The 20,681-nt window shown below is 44.8% G+C and overlaps 1 protein-coding gene across 12 annotated transcripts in view; it reads right to left on the minus strand.

Moving 5' to 3' along the window:
• The window catches only part of APBB2 (amyloid beta precursor protein binding family B member 2), a 377,389-nt gene that overhangs the window by 207,710 nt on the left and 148,998 nt on the right, over positions 1-20,681 (minus strand). For 7 of the 12 annotated variants that reach the window (XM_059382956.1, XM_059382935.1, XM_059382945.1 and 4 more), the window contains one exon: positions 17,516-17,631. The exons of 3 other annotated variants lie outside the window; for them this stretch is intronic. In XM_059382956.1, coding sequence (XP_059238939.1) covers positions 17,516-17,561 — 46 coding nt within the window. In that variant the 5' untranslated portion in view covers positions 17,562-17,631. Of the gene's footprint in view, positions 1-11,230; positions 11,410-17,515; positions 17,632-20,681 lie in introns of those variants that run through there. 2 more of the 12 variants (XM_059382997.1, XM_059382987.1) reach the window with 2 other exon arrangements.

A 20,681-nucleotide genomic window follows, 5' to 3' on the forward strand; every position in this document is an offset into this window, starting at 1 on the left:
CCACGGGCACACCAGACTGGGCTCCACACTCTTTACTGAACCTACTGAAAGCTTCCCATTCATACGCCTCAGTCACTTGCTCTGCCTGAGATGTCCCATCAGGGCCTGTTGAACCCTTACTATCTCTCCTGGATGAGCCCAAACACTGATCCTACCCAAGTCACCATGATCAAGACTTCCAGTGGACAGCACTAAAGGTGTTAATACAACTAGCAGGCTTTGTGGCCCTGCCCTTACCTGCCCAATAGCCATCTTTCTGATCTACCTCAAAGAACTAACCTTTATCCTCTCATGACTCCAGCAGTCAGAACAAAAGGCTTTTGCGGCCTTCTTCTGAGGGGTCCTTGGGGTCACACATTGCTTCCTGGTTCCTTTGGAATAATAATCTTTCATTAACGAAGAAGAGGATGCACAGGTCAGCCATATATATTTTTATTTTATACACAGATGACTGAAATTGCTTTAGGTCTAAGCTCCAAGGTTACAAAGAAAGTGTCATTTTACTAGATGATGTCTACAATCTCTCTTTATTATTTTGACGGCGCTGGGACTTATAATTCCTTTTTTCCTAACAGCTTAGAAGACAATTTTGCTTTTAGACCTTAAAGTATCTCATAATACACAAGATAGCACCACCTGTTTTGTTTTGTGTTTAAAGATTTATTTATTACTTGAGAGAAAGGGGGGAACAAAAAGGGGGAGAGAGAATCTCAAGCAGACTCCTGAGTGTGGAGCCTGATGTAGGGCTCAATCCCACAACCCCAAGATCGTGACCTGAGCAGAAACCGAGAGTCGGATGCTCAACCTACTGAGCCACCCCGGTGGCCTCCTAACACTACTTCTCCCTTCCACATGGAAAACGATGCACTGAGTATTTGCACGAAGTCCCAGACAGTGAAAATGAAAACCCTAACTTGGATTATTATTTCCAACCCCCCTCTATTTTCAACAATGCAGAATCCCATGATAAATTATTTTCTATAAAAGTACAGAACTAGCCCCCAGATTTCTTGAAATCCCCAGGGTGGAACTTAGCTGTAAAAAGTTTGAAAAGAAGTAGAAAATTTAATAATCCCATTACCCTGAAATCCAATAAAGCCTGTTGGAGCTTCACATTTTTAAGAAATCAGACTATTTGTGCTATTACCTCAAGTACTGCGATAGCTTCCTACGAAGCCATAAATATATACAATGTAGTTCCCCAGAACACGGACTCAGACGATCATAAAAAAGGCCATAAGGAAGATACCGGCCATGAAGCATGGCTCCACGGTACTTGCTACAGCAGGTTTGTGCAGGCGAGTTCATTTATTTTGAAAATTACATTTCTAAGTCCACAACTCATTGCTTTCAACTGTGAACAACTTTTAATAAAAGTTAGAATGTCCTTCTCAGAGCCGGTTTTCACACAAGCTAAAGGTCATACTGAATATCAAGGAACAGTTAGGAGGCAATCACAGCATACGGGGAAAAGCTCATAACATCTGTATCTTCACGTTTGCTTCAGCTATCATTGCATTCAGCTGCAAGCATCAGAAAACCTAACTAACAGGAAAGTCAATAAACAGGAAGTCATTGGGAGGTTCAAGGCTGCTGGTGTCAGTGCAACAGGAACAATGTCAGAGCAGGTATCCTGGTGATGTTCTCAGATTTTCCTTCACACTTATAACCTCATGGTGACATAAGGGCTGCTGTGCATTCAGAGAGTATCGGTATTCACGGCAGAATGTAGAGGAAAGCAAGTGAGGGCACTGACAGGCTCATGGGTCAGGTTTTATCAGGACCTTAAATGCTTTCCTGGAAACTCCACCCCACACCCCAGTGGACTTAGTCTCAGAAGTGTCCCCCCCCACCAACCAGAACCAGGTCATATGACTGCACTAGCTGCGAAGAATCCTGGGAAGTCAGTGGTCAGGACTGACAGGTTGGCTGGGAGCATCACAGCTACTAACTAAGGCTGATCACCACCCCGCTCTGAAGTAAATGCTGAGTCTGTTAGCAAACATGGAGCAGGACAGAGGGCCTGAGTGGGCAATTATTCGTCTCTCTTTTGAGTCACTGTCTTGAGAATAAGAAAGTCATCCAATAAGCAGACAAGATAATTACAGTACTTCCAAAGTGTTTTTTGCTCCCCCAACTCAAAAAGCATCTACTACATAGAAAGTAATGTGTTACAAATTCCAATACCTACAAAACGAAACAAAAACTGGTTAATCTTCAGGTTTCTGTACTCTGGTCTTTCCCCTCTGCATCTGAACAGATAAAAATTGACAGTCAGGTAGGGAAAAGGTGGTGTGAAGTCTTGGTGCTGTGAATCCCCGTCAGAACCTGAATGGATTCTACAAAGTTCTACCTGAGGTGAGTTTCACCTTTCGCTAGGAAGGCAGGCCACGTCAGCTGTGATATAAATGTTAAAGATGGGGGTGACGCATCCGGCCTGTATATTCCCCACTCCGTTTTCCCTTTTCTCTCATCCACCTCCCCTGAGCCTGCATGACCAAACAGGTGCATCTCTTCAGCACCCTGGATCTCCCATGGGATCACCCTCCCTACTTAACATTCAATGGCTTCCCACTGCTATTCAGAAATTATCAAAACCCCCTACCAAGACTCCAAGGAGCCCAGCCTCCTTCCCCAACCCCAGCCCCATCTTTCACCAAGCCTTTATCAGGACCTTAAATGCTTTCCTGGAAACTCTACCCCATGCCTGGTACGCTCTGAACATTCTGGTGTCCTTTCCATTCCTTTAACTGTCCCTATTATCACAGACTGCAATGAATGAGCTTTCCTCAGTTCTACAGGGCTGGGCTTTTCCCAGGCTTCCCATCACACATCAAACAGCACTTCCTCAAGGACATCCTCCCTGTGCCACCGACGTCATGGGGGCCCTGCCCAGTAACTCTCCATCATCCTGCTGAGTCCTCAACAGCCGGCCCCACAATCCGTGATTATCTCCTCTGTCTCGGTGGCTTTCTTCTTGTCTCCCTCCATCACTCAAACGAAGCAAAGCTCCAGGGAAGCAGGCCCCTTACCTACCTTAGCCCACTGATCTGTCCCCACAGCCCAGCACACAGAAAGGCTCTGGACCATTCTGCCATCTGCTTCTGGGACCCAGTAGTCACTAACTCCTCGAAGTAGCCACCATAGAGAACCTGCGCCCCCGCAATCCCTGACCTGGGACTCTCCTCTCTCTCCCAAGCTTCTCTTGCTTGTAACCCCTTCCGACTCCTCTCAGGGCTGCTGATGCAGGCGGCCGAGTGGTCTGGAGCACAGAGCCTGCAGCCACACAGTCTGGGCTCAAATCCCAACTACACCGCTTATGGGGTAGCCTGAAAAAAGTTCCTCATCTCCTGTGCCTCAGTGTCCTCATCTGTAACAGAGTGATACCAGAAGCTCCCATGTCATAGACAGCCGCCAGGAGGATTGGGAGAATACACGCTAAGTGCTCAGAACAACGTCAGGCTTGAAAGAGTTCCATTATTAACAACACCGTAGTTAGTAATGTCAATAGCTTATCAGCATGAACAGGCTCTTTGTTTTCGCTCGGATATATTTTTCCCATGCAGCCCCGTTTCCACAGGTCCCTCCACAACCCCCCAACCCCAGGTGCGCCTCGAGTACTACCCACGGCACCTGCAACCCTAGAGTGGCTCTTTTAGCTCTGCAATCTGAATGAATCCCATCTACTCCCAGACCCTTGTCCTACTGGAGGGCGGAGCTCTCAACATTTGGGTTTAAGCCCTTGAATTTCACTGATCACACAGATTACCGGCCTTCCCCTCCTTTGAGCTGCTACACCAACATGATTTGATTCTAATCATTGTTGCCACCTTTGGTCCTGTCTACATATGAAAACATCAACTCTTTGAGGACAAGATGTAACTCTTTTTAGTCCTCCAGAGGAGCAAGCACAACATTAAAAGTACAGCAGATATGGTATCAATCTGTCTGCTCTGATCACCCCTCCAGCCTTAACACCACCTTGTCCCTCAACCAGAGAAAGGGGAAGCATTATTTTAAGCCTTGATTAAACTGGACCCTCAGTGGAAAAGACATGGGTTTCAAAAACGAAAGGTTTCTATCTCCTGACATTCAAAAACACCAGGAAATCCTCTTTACCCCTAGGTGAGCCCCAGTCACAAGGCTAGAATGGTAGCAGGTACGCACGACTTAGCCAAGTCATGTTGGACTTATTGGTATTGAGTTCCAAGTAAGCAATATGCAACTTGTGCTATTTCGGGAATTTTCTTGTACCCTTGGAGATGGGGATCAACACTTCCCATGATTGGATACTCCTGAGAGAGAATTCTAAGGAAAAGACAAATGTAATTCCACAGGCTTATGTATTTTCCATAAAACTGAAAGGAAGAAAATGACTTAAAAGTCTAGATATGGTTCAACAAAGCATTCTCTATAGAATATGCATGCTTGCTTTTTTCTGTTTCTATCCCTCTCTCCATAAACACACACATGTGTGCATGTGCTCATTCAAGAAAGTTTATAAGGTACGGAAGTTAACAACGAACTAACCTACCTGGTGATTCTGAAATATGCCAAGTCATTCCTTTCAGAATTCTATGGGCTCCATCTTGCAAGGATTTTTGTGGCCTTCATTCAGGTCATCAGAGGTCACTTCCCCCAAGAACAGTATTAGATTTGCATAAATGAACAAGTGTCCAGAAAACCTGGAAAAATAACTTTATCTACTTTGTTTTCAAAACTGCCCCCATAAAGTTGCATATTTCTCTTTTTCCCTTTCCAGAGGCTGTTCCCAGATGATGGTCTCCAGCCCCTGAAATCTGGATGGAACATTTCTTCTCAATTACTCTCTTGGCAGGAAGTCCTCTGGCCACTTCCCCAGAGGACAACACACTTTTCTCATTTCTCTCCGAGTCAACACCTACCCACATACACAGAAGGCTAATCCATCCCACCACCCGAAGCTTCTTATGAGATGTAGGACAAATGTGGTTTGGAAGCCCCTAGAGCTGTTGTCCCAAAAAAGCCGGACATGAGGTTTACAGATACCCGCTGCTTTTCAAAAAGGTTCCCCGGGTACAAGAAAGCTGGTCTATGGAAAATAAAAAGGGAAGCCACACTTTGTTCCCTCCAAGGACTGTTCTGCCACATCTTCGAGGCTCATTCCACAGCAAAAGCAGACACCAAACAGACTTCATTCCCGGATGTTCCTTCCTATGACTGAAGACTTGACTCAGGGCCTCTCAGTTCTGCTTTTACTTTTCTTTTCTTCTTTTTTTTTTTTTTTTAAGATTTTATTCATTTATTTGACAGAGAGAGAGAGATCACAAGTAGGCAGAGAGGTAGGCGGGGGGGCGGGGGGGAAGCAGGCTCCCCGCTGAGCAGAGAGCCCGATGCGGGGCTCAATCTCAGGTCCCTGAGATCATGACCTGAGCCGAAGGCAGAGGCTTAACCCACTGGGCCACCCAGGCACCCTTGCTTTTTCTTTTGTTCTTGAAGGGAGAAGTTGGACCCAGAGCATCCATGGGAAGAGAAAATTTTTTTATGACCATGATGAAATACATTTTGCTGTAACACTTCAACTCTCCACCGGAGAAGAAGCAGACCACAGAGGGAATTTAAAAAAAAAAAAAAGTAAAAAGTTACAGAGAAAGGATTTTAATTTGGACAGTTGAACCTTGATTTCTCTCTCCAGAGTGACAGAGACATCACCTTTCTTTATGACTGTCACCATCAAGATCAAACCCTATTTACCAGACATGAAAACAAGCTCTATTTGATAAGGACTGAAAAACAGAGACAGTAGATAGGCCTCCCATTAGCAATTTCAGAGCTTTGGTTCACATAGTGCATAAAATCTCGAACCTAGCTCACCGATGCCGAGACATGTCCAGGAAGTGGTGCTCTGCAAGGGGTCTGGTGCTTGTGGGTGACACTGTACTTCACCACACTCCACACCCGGGTTCATTCAGGTACAAGGGTCTTTGCAGAACACTGGTTCACTAAATTAATATTTACTTAACACTTAGTTACGCTTAAGGTTCTCTGGAAATCAGAGATTGCAACCTGGTGATTCCAAGGTCTTAAAATCCTGTAATCGGTCTGTGCTAGTCCATATGGTGAGTCAAGATGACAAAGACGGACTCTGCCTGTTCCAAACATACAGAACACCTGAATAAGATAGAACAGCTTTTTTTTTTTTTTTTTTAAACGAAGAAAAGTCAAAATCATGAGAAGGAAATCCCTGGGCTAAAACTGAAGACAGAATTCAAAGTCAGTAAAGACAGTTAAAGCTTGAAGACACAGAAGGATATCAGAGCACGGGAGGACCTTAATGTCAGAGATTCTGATGACCTACGGAGAAGAAAGGGACACACAGTCCAGAGGCCCATGAAACTGGCTAGCCGGAGCTGAGCTATCTGTCTATGCTGGCCGTCACAAGGGGCTGCCCTCAGTAAAACCAAGTCCAGAAAATATCCATTCTCCATCCCCTAGGCTTTGCAAGGAAGCTTTTGCTTAGGGATGAGGAAGGAAGGAAGGACAGAAGGAAGAAAGGAGGAGGGAGGGGGAGGGGAGGAAAGGGAGAAGGGAGAGAAGGAGAGAGGAAATAAACAAAATTTTAACAGCCTCACCAATATAAAATCAAAATCACAAGATGACTCTCACATGGAGGTATGGTATCTAAATTAGTAACATCCATGTAGTATCAGATTTCCTGGCCCAGAAAATAATACAAAAACTGGTCTGGAAGCAATGATACACACGGAGCACTAACTGAGGAAATGAGAAAATGCTCTGGATTTCCACATTCCTATTCACACTGAATTCCCACAGCAAACAACCCCCATTAATGAGCCCTCAGTGTCAAAGTTTAGGACGAAACAAGGAAAAAAGAGATGGCCAATGTAAATGGCAAAATCTGCATCCAAGAGCTAAAAATAGTAGACAATCCGAAAGAGGCTTTATATTTAAGCAATTGAAGAAAGCAAAAACAGGAGAGCAAAAAAGGGCAGCAGGTGAATTTAAAGAAATCTACTAGAAATTCCAAGAGTACAGGAAGGAAAGAAAACACACACACACACACACACACACACACACACACAAAGTATATTATGTACAGAGCGTACACGCACACATACCTACATGCACACAAATCAATTCTATTTCCACATACTAGCAAAGAATAATCTGAAAATGAAATTAAGGAAACAACTATTTATAATAACATCAAAAAGAATGCTTAAAAATAAAATTTAGGAAGTGTTAAGACTTGTATACTGAAAGCTACAACACATCACTGAAAGAAATTAAAGGAGACCTAAGGAAATGAAAAGATATCCATGTATATGGATTTGGAAGGTAATACTATTAAGATGGCAATACCTCCCAAAATTAAACATAATGCCTATCAAAACCCATCTGGCTTCTCTGCAGAAAATGAAAAACATATTCTAGGAAGGGGAAGAAGATTTTTTCAACAAACAGTACTGGGACAAGGAGATACACAGACGCAAAAGAACGAAGCAAACCACTGCTTCAGAACATACTGACTCGGTGACTCAAACACCTAAAGGCAAGCACTGAAATTATAAATTGATCAGGTGTTGGTTCCTTAGATAGGACGTCAAAAGTACAAACAACAACAACAGCAAAAACAGATAAACTGAACTGCATCAAAATGCAAAACTTTCATGCTTCAAAGGACACTATCAATAACGTAAAAATATAGCCCATAGTGGGGCACCTGGGTGGCTCAGTGGGTTAAAGCCTCAGCCTTCAGCTAGGGTCCTGATCCCAGGGTCCTTGGATCGAGCCCCGCATCGGGCTCTCTGCTCATTGGGGAGCCTGCTTCCTCCTCTCTCTCTCTGCCTGCCTCTGCCTACTTGTGATCTGTCGAATAAATAAAAATCTTTAAAATATATATATATATATAGCCCACAGGAGAAAATTTTTATAAATTGTTTAAGGGTAAAGAATAAATAACCCAAGTTAAAAATGAACAAAGATTTCAAAGATGCTCGCCATCATAAATCACTAGGAAAAGGCAAGTCAAACCCAGATTGAGATACCACCTCACACCCACTAGGACAGCTAGAATCAAAAAGACAGATAAAAAGTGTGGTAAGGGTGTCAAAAAAGTGGAACCCCCATCCATTATTAGTGGGTCTGTAAAAGTGTCTAGCTACTTTGTAAAATAGTTTGGTTTGGCAGTTCCTCACAAAGTTAAAATAGAGTTACCATATGACCCAGCAATTCTGCTCCCGTATATTATCCCAAAGGAAGGAAAACATTTGTGCACTCAAAAATTTGTACATCAGGGGGCGCCTGGGTGGCTCACTGGGTTAAAGCCTCTGCCTTCAGCTCAGGTCCTGATCCCAGGCTCCCGGGATCAAGCCCCGAATCAGGCTCTCTGCTCAGTGGGAAGCCTGCTTCCTCCTCTCTCTCTACTTGTGATTTCTGTCAAATAAATAAAATCTTTAAAAAAAAAAAAATTGTACATCAGGCACCTGGGTGGCTTAGTCAGCTGAGCAACTGCCTTTGGCTCAGGACGTGATCCTGGAGTCCCAGGATCAAGTCCAGCAGTGGGCTCTCTGCTCACTCGGGAGTCTGCTTCTCCCTCTGACCATCCCCCCCTTTTGTGCTCTTTCTCTGTCTCTCTCTCTCAAATAAATAATATCTTTAAAAAAAAAAAAAAAAAACACTTTGTACAGGAATGCTCATAGCAAGTATTTATGATACCAAAAAGTAAAAACAACTTAAATGTCCATACATGAATGAACAGAAAAACCAGATGTGTACATCTGGTTTATCTGTACAATGGAAAATGAAATATGATTCAACAACAAAAAGAACAAAGTAGCGATAAGACCACAACATGAATGAACCTTGAAAATGTTACACGAGAGACACAAAGTAGATTCACAGTTTCCGAGAGACGGATACACATGTGTGGTGAAAATGTTCTGGAATCAGGCAGTGGCGACATTATGTATCTTTGTGAATATACAAAACGCTACTGAATTTTATAATTTAAAGGAGTGAATTTTACAAAGTGTGAATTATACCTCATTTAGGGGGCAAAACTCAATGGGAAAATTCAATAATAAGGTTAGAAACAGCCCAAGCGTGAATTCATGAATTGGAAGGTAGTCTGGGTAGCTAACAAGCAGGCTTTACTCCAACAGAATTAAGAGATTTGCCAACAGAACAGTGTCCTGGAATTTGGCATCTCGTTACATCCTCCTTCATACTAAACCTTGCCTCTTACTCTTATCAGATTAACAGGAGTCTTACCCTTTGCCTAAAGTACTTGGCATAGCAATTCAAAGATTAGTTGTTTGAGAGGAAACTAATAATTCTCTAAGTAGATGAAGTAACTTCACACACACACACACACACACACACACACGTGTGTGTGTGTGTGTGTGTGAGAGAGAGAGAGAGAGAGAGAGTTCATATAAGAGCAAATAGTTGACAGTAACTAGAAAAGGGAAAAGTCCGAGACAGGAAGAGAGAAGGAAGGTGTGGTAAAATGAATTAATGTTGATCCCTCCCCACCCCTCCAAAGATACTCATATCCTGATCCCTGGAACCTTGGAAATTACCTTAGGTGGGCAGTATGGACTCTGCAGATGGGAGAAAGACTAAAGTCTCCACCAGGAGGAGATCTGGATATTCTGGGCACGTAACTGTAAGTACAGTGGCCTTTCTAAGAGAAAAAGGTACCAGGTTTTACTACAGAAGAGATGAAGGTACTGTGAGCAGAGCCTGGTGCGCTCCACTCTGGAGACAGAGAAAGGGGCCCAAGACCAAGGAATAGAGGAAATTCCAGAAGCTGAGACAGTCCTAGATAGTGATTTCTCCTAGAGCCTCCATGCCAAACCAGCCCAGCAGACATCTGTGTGGCCCAGGAAATCCCCTTTAGACTCCGGGTCTCCAAAATGGTAACACAATATATCAGTTGTTTTAAGTCACTATTTTTGCAGTAGTTTGTTACAGCAGGAAAATAAAAATAATACAGGAGGTTAAGTGGAAGGCCAGGAAGATGTAATTCAGCCTTGACGGGAAATAAAGGAAACTGACCCTGAAACATACCAGGGCATTCAGAGCGGCTTCCCTGCCGGCAGAGGAGGAAACAAAGGAGTTATGGGTAAGAAGGATGTGTCAGGAGGGTGCAAACAATAGGGGACACCGTGTGCAGAAAGAAGCTACCCAAACACAACCAAAGCTAGAGAGCCAAGTGTGTTCAAAAACAGGATTTGGAAAGACTTGTAATGTGCAAGCAATTCCCCAACCCCCATCAATGCTAAGTAAGTTTCAAGTAAGTTTGTTCATTCATTCAATATACATTTATTGAGCACTTACTATGTGTCAGGCCCTGTACTTCCTTACATTCATAACGCTTCCTCAAAATTTTTCCTATGCAAAACACTCATACAATTACTCGAGAAAGTGGCTGCTAGCACACGGTTTAAGCTAACTAGATAAACTGAAACATTATCCTGTAAAAGCACTTTTATTTCTAATACTGCTATTATAAAGTGGCATTACCTTTACTTATTTGGATGTGATCACTCTTCTTCAAAAGCTGTGGCATGGCCTATCTGCAGGTATTTTCAGCAGTTAAAATCCAAGCTTAAATAATACCTCACTACCCATAGATTTTCCGAGTTCTAGGCTTTGAATATATTTGCTCTGACTCGGACTTGGTTCTTCTTACAGCCAAGGCTCGTTTGCAGTTCTCTCTTTGGAAAACAAATACCACAGAATTTTCAACCTAGAGATTGCCTAATTATCACCCAGTCCAATTCCTCAATTTGCAGCTGTCAGAAACGAGATGCAACTGGTTCTAATAACTTGTCCACATCTTTAGCCCTCGTTGGCAAGGCCAGGACTGAAGCTCAGGCCCCTTGTCTCCCCATCACGGCTCTGCAGCAGCCATAGGCTGCCTGCTCTTCAACCCAGACTTCTAGGTGCAGGGACTCGGTTTCAGATCTTACTTAAAATCGTCTGGCCACTGCCATCTATAAAGCTTAAAACCAAGACAAACCACAAAGGATGAAAACAAGCCACATTATCTGCACAAAAACAAACTGAGTTTTTACACATTTGCATCCCACATATTTCATGGAGCTGATTTTTGGCCACTGAACAGATTAAAAAAAAAAAAAAAAGTTAAGCCTCGATATTAGGAAAACATAAGGGAAATGCCACTTATAACAATGAGGATAGCATATTTCACCTATCATACCAGAAAGTGCTTTTTTGTCTCCTTCTGTTTCCAGAGTAGGAAGAAATGTGCAGTCCTCGCACAAGGGTGATGGAATGGAAAGAGATTAAACTTCTCCAGAGGGCAGTTGTCTGTATACAGCAATGTCTGTAAAACCTGCAAGCAACACTTGACCTCAGCAGTCTCACTTCCGGACATTTCTTAAGAAGAGAAAAAAGAGTAATGAGGGATGATTAATCCAGAGGACATCAAAAGACTGGAAACATCCTGAATGCCCAACAGCGGGTGACTGCTTTTTGGTTTTGGGGGGGTTTTTAAATATTTTATTTGAGAGAAAGACAGAGAACGGGGCCCGATCCCAGGACCCTGAGATCATGACCTGAGCCGAAGGCAGCTGCTTAACCGAATGAGCCATCCAGGCGCCCAACAGTGGGTGATGGTTAATCACAATATATCCGTGCAATGCAACAACATGTAAGATTGTTACAAATCACACCCTAGAAGAAGATTTACTAATATCAGAAGTTTCCATGATGAATTAAGTGACAAAAAGCATGTCACAAAATAAGACATACAGTATGATCCCGAGAATGTTTCATATAAACGGGCAGACGCACACACGTACACATACAATGACTAAATGCATGCAAAATGTTACGGTTGGGGGTTTTTTGTGTGTATGTGTCTTTCAGTGTTTACACATTTTCTAAAATAAATGGATTGTTTTTTTTCCCCGTGGACCAAGGAAAAATCTCAACAGCAGTATTTTTAAAATCTTGTTTCTTTCACCTACCCCAACTCCAACAAGCACTCCTCATTCAGAGAATCTTATTACTAAAGTTGTGAGACTCCCCAAGGACTCCTCAGCTGTGATGACCAGCGTCTGGACAGTCCTGCAGGACTTCCTCCCACACCAGGAAAACCAATTAAAACCAGAGCAGAAAGCCCCTCTCTTGGGATCCTGCATCATATCCTGCCTGTCCTGGGCAACGAGACCCACTTGGCTGTTAATGACCTTGAGCACTGCTCTCAGGCTCCTGGTTGGAACTCAAATTCCAAGTGTTTCTGCACATCCCAGCTGAGCTGAGAAACCCTGCTCCTCCCCACTCCCCCAAAACTGAGTCTGTCCAAGTATGTTTTCCAGTATTATGTGATCTACAGGCTACTGCCTCTCAAACTGGGAGTGGAGAACCATGAATGATCACTGAAAATCAATTTTTTGGGAAAGATTTATTTATCTGACAGAGAGAGCACACAAGCAGAGGGAGTGGCAGGCAGAGAGGGAGAGGGAGAAGCAGGCTCCTGGCTAAGCAGGGAGCCTAATGTGGGGCTCAATCCTGGGACCCTGGGATCATGACCTGAGCCGAAGGCAGGTGCTTAACCGACTGAGCCACCCAGGCACCCCTGAAAATCAATTTAAGGAGTCCTGACCAGGTTTGTTTGACCACGGCGGAAGTTCTTCATATCCAGGTAAAGGACCATCGCTGCATTCAACTGTTTTTACTGCTTCCCTCTGAAGCACCACACAGATAAGCCTACCATGGGGCCTGGCGACTTTCGAGTTGCCAGGAAAGTAAATGTACTAGTCTAGAAAGATACTTATGATACCCTATTGAGTAAGCACCATGTGCAACGCTACCCCATTTCTGTGAGTAACAGAAAAGAGATATACTGAGAGGGAATACTTGACATTCAGAAGGGTCTTCCACAAAACACGTAAAGTGGCCATCTCGTGTTATATAGGGCTGTGCGAGCTGGTTTCCCCTTTTATTTTAAAATTTTTCTTAATTACACATGCATACCCATATTGTTTTAAAAGCATTATTACCCTTACTGTATTTATTAGTCTTACTCTTTGTATATGAAGTACTCCTTCTTAGGGCCTCTATGTTATTTGTTTTTTTATGGAATTGTATTGAATAAGAGAGGAGCTAGAGACAGATGTCAGCATTCTTGGATGTGGGCAGAATCCTTTAAGTCTTTAAGACCCATACCACCAAAAGCTCCAGTGGGGAGAACAGGGGAGGGGACACCACCTGAATAAGCGGTCCCCGGGTCACTCGACAACCCAAGTGCAGGAAAGAAAATAGATGGGAGCTGGGGAGCAGAGAAACCTAGGCTCAAATTGCAGCTCTGCTCTAACAAGTCACTTTGCTGTTTTGAGCCTCATTTTCCTTATCTGTGAAATGGGGATAATAAAATGAATCTTTAAAATTTGATCCAGTTCAAACTGAGATACTTCTAGTAACTTTAGGACACAGTGCGTGGCATGTAATAGTGCCTGAAACAAAACCAATGCCTTTCATTAGCGACAGCAAGGAAGTCAAGTGGGGGGCAGGGGGCAGGGGGGAAGAGGCCTAAAGAAACAACCCTATGCGCCTATTACTATTTAAACTTTTAATATTTTATTTACTTTTTAAAAAAAATTTTTTTAAGAAGGCCCAACATGGAACTTGAACTCATGACCCCGAGATTAAGACCTGAGCTAGGATCCAGAGTCTTAGCCAACTAAGCCACCTGGGTGCCCCTGCTTAAACTTTTTAAAGGGCAATTTCTCAAGTACAGAAAAGTAGGAAACCCCCACCTCTGGGAGAGGGAAAGGCAGGTGAAGGAAGGCCAGGGGTGGGGGAGCAGCACAGGGCACAGCACCTGGGCTGCCCTTCAGGCCCTGATTACAGCCATGTGGCCCTGGCCTGCGCCAGTTCCGCCAAGAGCTCTGGAACATGCCTTCCAGGGACCTCCTGAAGAAATGACCAGATCCCACCTCAAGTCCAAGGGGACGCCACAAATATTAGAGGATCTACCACAGATAAAGCCCTGTCCTCACACGCGGAGAGGAAAAGGGAAGTGAAACAGAATTTAGTGTCAAAGTCCAAAGTATCCACATACTCCAAAATTCGGAGAGCAATTTGGGCCACAAGCTGCAGGAGGGAGATCTGAGAGCTCCAGCGGTACCTGCTTCGATTTGGGAACCCAAGGCAGCCTCCTGCGAAAGAGGGCAATACTACTGTGCCCTTGAGCAGAGTAGAGTTCTAGCAGGCACTCAAAGACAGGCCTGCATCACAGAGAGGGACCAGCAGGAGCAATGACGCAGAGACCCAAAGGCCACAGTGGGTCCTGGCAGGAGCAGCCCACTTAGGCTCGTATAAGAAAAACACCGAAAAGTAATACCACCACCACTAACTATTATTAACCATGAGTAACGGGTACTAAAATAAGGGGGAGCGAAAGACAATGCGGAAGACTCAAATGTCAAGCTGACCTTTTGGACCAGAGGGGACCGCACCACACATTCTCAGCAGGGATGGAAGTGATGCTTCTGTCAGATGAATCTGGCTAAACGCACAAGTCAAATTTGTAGGGCGAGAGACTCCTGACTGCAGAGGTCAGGAGACTAGCGCCAGAGTCCAGACCCCGACCACTGGAGTTAGAGCAGTTCAGTGCAAACACAAACAAACAAGGATGCAATCTTCTTAGTAACTCCCGGGATAATTTCCAAACACCAGTCTTAACACAAGCACAAATACCAGCCTAAAATATCATCCACTCTAGCTACTGACTTCTTCCTTTGGTGTTCAGCGGCTGTCATTCCATATTCCACCAAGGAACAGCCTCCTGTCCTGAAAGAGAATTGCCCTGAATGGGAAAATAAGGATCCCAAGAGAGAAAAAAGCTCAAGGTTCCCATTTGCCACATGAGCCTCAAAAATGGTTCAGAGCGCGGCACGGTGTACCAACAACCCTCAACCGATGCTTCTGACCACACTTGAGGACAAAATTAGAAACTCTGGAGAATTTTTTTTTCCCCTGAAATGTTTCCTCTTCTCCAGGAACAGTGTGGTCCTGTTCAGACCTAGTCCTGGCTGAGAGGCTCCAGGTCGTCTTGACTTCCTTTTGCCTCAGGTGACAGAAGACAAGGCAGCTGAGGTGAATGCTTCCTACCACTACGAGTGGCCACTAAAGAACATCAGAACTTCGGCTGGAGGCTTCAACAGCAAATCTTATTGAATAATGAGGAGGAGGGAGATACAAGGGAGAGGAAGGGGAGAACAGAAAACACACCCCCATAAAATAAATGCTGGTCTGAACTTACTGCAATAAGGGATCAACTCTGTAAAAAGGAGACGAAAAGCACAAAAGGGTGAGAAGCACGTTCTAATGTCCTGGGAAGGATGTTTCAAGCAAGGCGTTCTGCAAACACGCTGAAGGCCAAGTGACCATCGTGTGTGCCCACTGCAGAACGCAGCTGCACGCCCTCCTTCCCGCCAGGAAAAATGCACCAGTGACATGCACAGCAGAGGCCTCTGGGAATGGCTAGCGTGTTCCTGGCACCCAGGAAGGGTAAAAGCAGGACAGTTTACTCCTCGAGAGCTCTGAACAAGAAGTTGAGTGATGAAGAAAGGCGCCTTTCAACTCCTCGACAGCCCGGACTCTGAAGCTCAGGGCCCCCTTGGAAAACTACAAAGAGGTTCGATGAATCACTCCCGAAGATGGGGAATGATGACGAGGTCCACAGGCGTGAACTGCCCTTCCACCATCCTAAGAACCCAAACTTTCCCATGTCAACCCTTTGGAAAGAAGAATGTTCTTCCAAATGCAGTAGACTGAACCACACATGATTAGCATTTTTGCAGGTCGGAAGTGGTCAAAAAATAACAACATTCCATGTTTCAATCACAGTACGTGGCTTCCAACTTCTTCCACAGCCGGAAGCGGCAAATTGTTTCTTAACAGGACAGACCGTAGGTATTTTCAGCTCTGAGGGCCAAGAGGCAAAGTAGATTCTGTAGGTACTTACATAACCATTTAAAAATATGAAAACCATTGTTAGCTCCTACAAAAACGGGCGTGGGCTGGATTTGGCCCGGCCGGGGGTGGGAAGGGGAGGGGGCGCGAGGGGGAGCAGTTTGCTGACCTCTATTTTACAGTCTATAAGGGTAAATTTTTTCTGTTGTTCACTATGAAAATTGCTAATTTTAGGCTAAAGTCATGCCGCCGGAGGATGCTAAAGGATGCGGATAGAAGCTGTTTATCCCACCCGTGCGGGCGGCATCACTGGAGGTTGGTCTGAATCTCCGCTCTCTTGTCAGCTCTCCCTTCCCCGGCTGCTTCTAACCACCGGGCTTATTTTAGAAGCAATCGTCTGGGGGAGGGTTTGAGGGCAGTTCTAACTTTCCTATGAAGTAAAAAATGGAGATGGACCAGGAAATGAGACTTAAAGGTGAGTGTGAATAAACATAATGATGAAAGGAACACGGGAGCAAAGGAACACTGGGGAATTGCTCCGAGCATGTCCCTGATCTGAAGCCAAAATTCCAAGGGTCCAGAGGAAGCAACAAAAGCAAATAAATATCTCAGCAGAGGGCCCAAAGCTAAAAGACTAACCTGAACAAAAAGATAAGTTGATGACAAACCCTCCTTTATAGAAACAGGAGAGATGATTAAAAGGGCGATAATACTTTTCCTCCTAAGTCAGTCGGGGGTAGGCCATACTGTAGCCATTTCCAGAAGACTATCACCAGAAAAACTTAAGTTTTGGGGCACCTGGGTGGCTCAGTGGGTTAAGCCACTGCCTTCGGCTCAGGTCATGGTCTCAGGGTCTTGGGGATCAAGCTCCACATCGGGTTCTCTGCACAGCGGGGAGCCTGCTTCCCCCCTCTCTCTACCTGCCTCTCTGCCTACTTGTGATCTCTGTCAAATGAATAAAATCTTTAAAAAAAAAGAGAGAGAAAGAAAGAAAAGAAAAACTTAAGTTTCGTGAGACACTGAAAGACATCGCTAGGGAATGAGGTGTTTCCTCCTTTGGAGAATGCTGGCAAGCGGCCGGGACTCTTCCCCTAACGCATGTTTGACAACGACATATCCAGGAAGACCTCTCTTCTGAGTCCAGGAATTCTTTTATTTAAAAGAATTATAAAAATCAGTAGGAAATGATCTTCCTTTATGGCATCGCTATTGTTTCAAATGTTATAGACCTCTGATGCAAAAGAGGAAAGCTTAAAAAAAAAAAAAAAAAAAAAAAACACGAATCCTGACTATGAATAGATACATTGAAAGAGAAAACGGAGATTGCTCATATATGCATCTGGCCTTCTCTGGCCACTGGATTAGAAAAACCCAAACTTCAGGAACATTTCTCATCCTTCGATATTAAACATGTCCCCTAGAGCAATCCATCCTCCCTCGTTTCTAAACACTCTCGTTTCAATCTTACAGACCTTCTGTAATATTCTACAGTGAGCGTTCTGCAATATTCTACAATGAAAGTTAAAAGGGGGAAGAAAGGGAGATCCAATCCCATACGTACATGAGCTGCCTGGGTGACAGGGAGCCTCCTGGTACCGTCTGCCCATAGTGACCGGTCAGGACATTAGCAGGGCCCTTGGCGGTTTCCAAGTACTCAGGAAAGACGGAGATGGTTTGCTGGGGTGGGGGAGAGGGGAGGAGACCAAAAAAGGGGGGAAAAAAAAAAGTAGAAACAAAGCAGAGATTTAGGATAATGACTACATTTTTTTTTCATTAAAATGCTAATGCTGACCACAAATTTCCAGATAACCACATTTATGAATTATTCATAGTCCCATGCGAGGTTAAGTCACCGTGTCACTGTGGGCAGGCACAGAGCTTGCTGCTGATTAGCATGTGGCCCCTGTAGCAAGTGTGAGGGAAACACAGGTCCCTGCAAGCCTATCCGTGGGGGTCGGCCCACACTGGCCCTCTTCAGAAGACCCAGCAATCCCAACCACGTTTTTGTTGGTGCTCATCTCCCTCCTCCCTAAAGTCTAGGAGCAGCTCCAGCTTGGCTCTTTGCTGTGACGTCTGAACTAATAGCCTGTAAAAACTGTAAAAGCTTGAAAGAAAAAAAAAAAAAAAGAAAATTTCTGTATTGGGTAGATAAGACATCGGATTATTTAAAAATAAGTAAGTGGCGCCTGGGTGGCTCAGTGGGTTAAAGCCTCTGCCTTCAGCTCAGGTGATGATCTCAGGGTCCTGGGATGGAGCCCCTCATCGGGCTCTCTGCTCAGCAGGGAACCTGCTTCCTCCTCTCTCTCTCTGCCTACTTGTGATCTCTGTCAAATAAATAAAATCTTTTTAAAAAATTAGTAAATAAAACAACTTTCCATCAATGTGTAACATAAATATAGAGAAGTACACATACCCTAAGGGAAGAGCTCAATGAATTTTCCTAAACTGAATGCACCAGATCAAAACTGGAACGTTATCAGATCCCCAGAAGTCCCCCCCAAATTCATGCTCCCCCTCAAGGCAACAATTACGCATAGCTTACTTCTGATCATTTTTGCAGACATCACATCTATTTGCTGTCATTATTAGTTTCTCATTTAAAAAACATACACTGGGGGCACCTGGGTAGCTCAGTTGGTTGATGGACTGCCTTCAGCTCAGGTCATGATTCTGGAGTTCCGGTAAGAGTCCGCACGGGCTCTCTGCTCGGCGGGGGGTCTGCTTTTCCCTCTGACCTTCCCCCTCTCATGCTCACTCTCTCTAATTCTCTCTCTCTCTCAAATAAATAAGTAAAAATCTTTTAAAATAAATAAATAAAAATAAAAAACATACACTGAACACCTCCTAGACGCCAAGCCCTGTGCCAGGCACGGGAGTTACAGACAGGAATGAGATGCTGCCTTCATCGTTAAGCAAAGTGAAGTCCAGTGGGGCCAAGAGATACCCACAACATATCCCCAAGGACAGAGGGATGGATGCAATGACATGGGTGAGGCACCCAGCCCAGAAAGGGAGAAGGTAGGGAAAGCTTCCAAGTAAACGGATTGCCTCGTGGGTCCTCAGACGGGGTGGCACTTAGCCAGGCTGGGAATGGGAGACAAGACGATGGAAAAGGCAGAGGTAAGAAACTGCACAGCGTAAGTCAGTGGTGCTGGCCTCTCTAGGGTGAGGCCAGGAAAGAAGCCTAGAGCCAGATCCTCCCCTGTCCACACGCTCAAGGACTCTGACTTTATTCTGGAGGCAGAGAGCCACCGATGGGGCAAACTGGGTTTTAGATGCATTCCTCTCTTTTGATGGATTCAAAGAGGGCAGAGTGGAGGCGAGGAGGCCAGCTAAGCCAGTTTGCTTGTTTGGGATAAGAAGGGTGGACATGAGCAAACCGGGGAAGAGGGGGAGAAGAGAATTACTACTTGGGAAACATCCAGACACTAAGAGCAGAATAACTTGGTAATTAACTACACATAGGCAGTGGGAGTGAGGGCTGAGCATAGAATACAGAAGGACGAACAAGTTTCATAAGGAAGACAAGGGGTTCCGTTTGGGGCATTACAGACTGAGGTGTAGAACATTCGGGTGGGGACACCCACATATTCTTGAGTGTGAAGCTTGGAGAAGAAACCTGAGCAAAATGTAAAGGCATCTATGTGATTTTATGCAGAGAGAGCAGAAATTAGGTTAGTGGGTGACAGCCCCAAAGGGATGTGGGTAGATCAAGCAGACAGGATGGGGGCTGAGAAGCAGGCCCCGGAGAACGGGAGCAAGGATAGAATGAGCAAAGGAAGAAGACCGAAGAAGAAAGGCAGAGAGGTACCACGGGACACAGTGAGATGCATAAAGACAAGAAATGAAAAACATACCTTTGGATTTGCCACATAAGCAGTCAACAGTCACCCTGTCTGAGTGTAGTTTCAGTGACACGGTGGCGGCCAAGACGAGAGCGAGCGGAAGCGAAGAGGAGAGAGAACGGACGGTTGCTGGGAGGGGTCAGGGGCCGAGGGAAGTCTGTATCCATGAGCTGAAGGAGTCAGTAGAGAGAGAAAGGCTGAGAGTGCAGAGAGAGGAGGGAAAGACAGAGTAAGATCCCTATGGGGGTGGAGGAGAGGGTCAGGAGTACAGATGAAGGGGCTGAACCGGAGCCAGAAGGGAAATCCACAACCCTCTGGTATTAGAGGAACACCAGAATTAGCAGAATAGAGACAAATCCAGCCAGAGCCAGTCTGTAGGTAAGAGCATTGGGATGTTGGAGGTCACGGACAATGATATAGTAGATAAAAGAGCAGGCAAGGCTCTTCACCCAGCGGGGGGCTGACTGGTATGTGGTTTGACAACCTCGATCTTGAAAACCTTGGTTTCTCACATCTGCTTCCCTCCCAAACTGAAACAGACCAACTCTGTTTTAAAGTAAGTAAACATAGGCACCAGTGCCTATCAAGGGGGTGAGGGGGGCTTGGGAGGTGATCTCCCCTATAGCAGAACTTTGTAGTATCAGAAAACATCTTGTAAGTAAAGAACGCTCTTCTTAAAGTGAACTTTGATTTGTGGTGCCAACCGTTCCAAAGGTTTATGTAAGTTCTATTTTATTAAGTGAAACCACTCCCCACCATCTCACAGGGCTTCTTAAGATGTTTCAATTCAAAGACCCCTTGCAGCATGATGAACTTAATGAAAAGGAAGAAGCCAAAAGCTGAAAGTAAAGGCCAGAAGAGGGGACTGGAGCCGGCAGAACC

Source organism: Mustela nigripes, chromosome 1 (assembly GCF_022355385.1).
Source record: "Mustela nigripes isolate SB6536 chromosome 1, MUSNIG.SB6536, whole genome shotgun sequence".
Lineage (NCBI taxonomy): Eukaryota > Metazoa > Chordata > Mammalia > Carnivora > Mustelidae > Mustela > Mustela nigripes.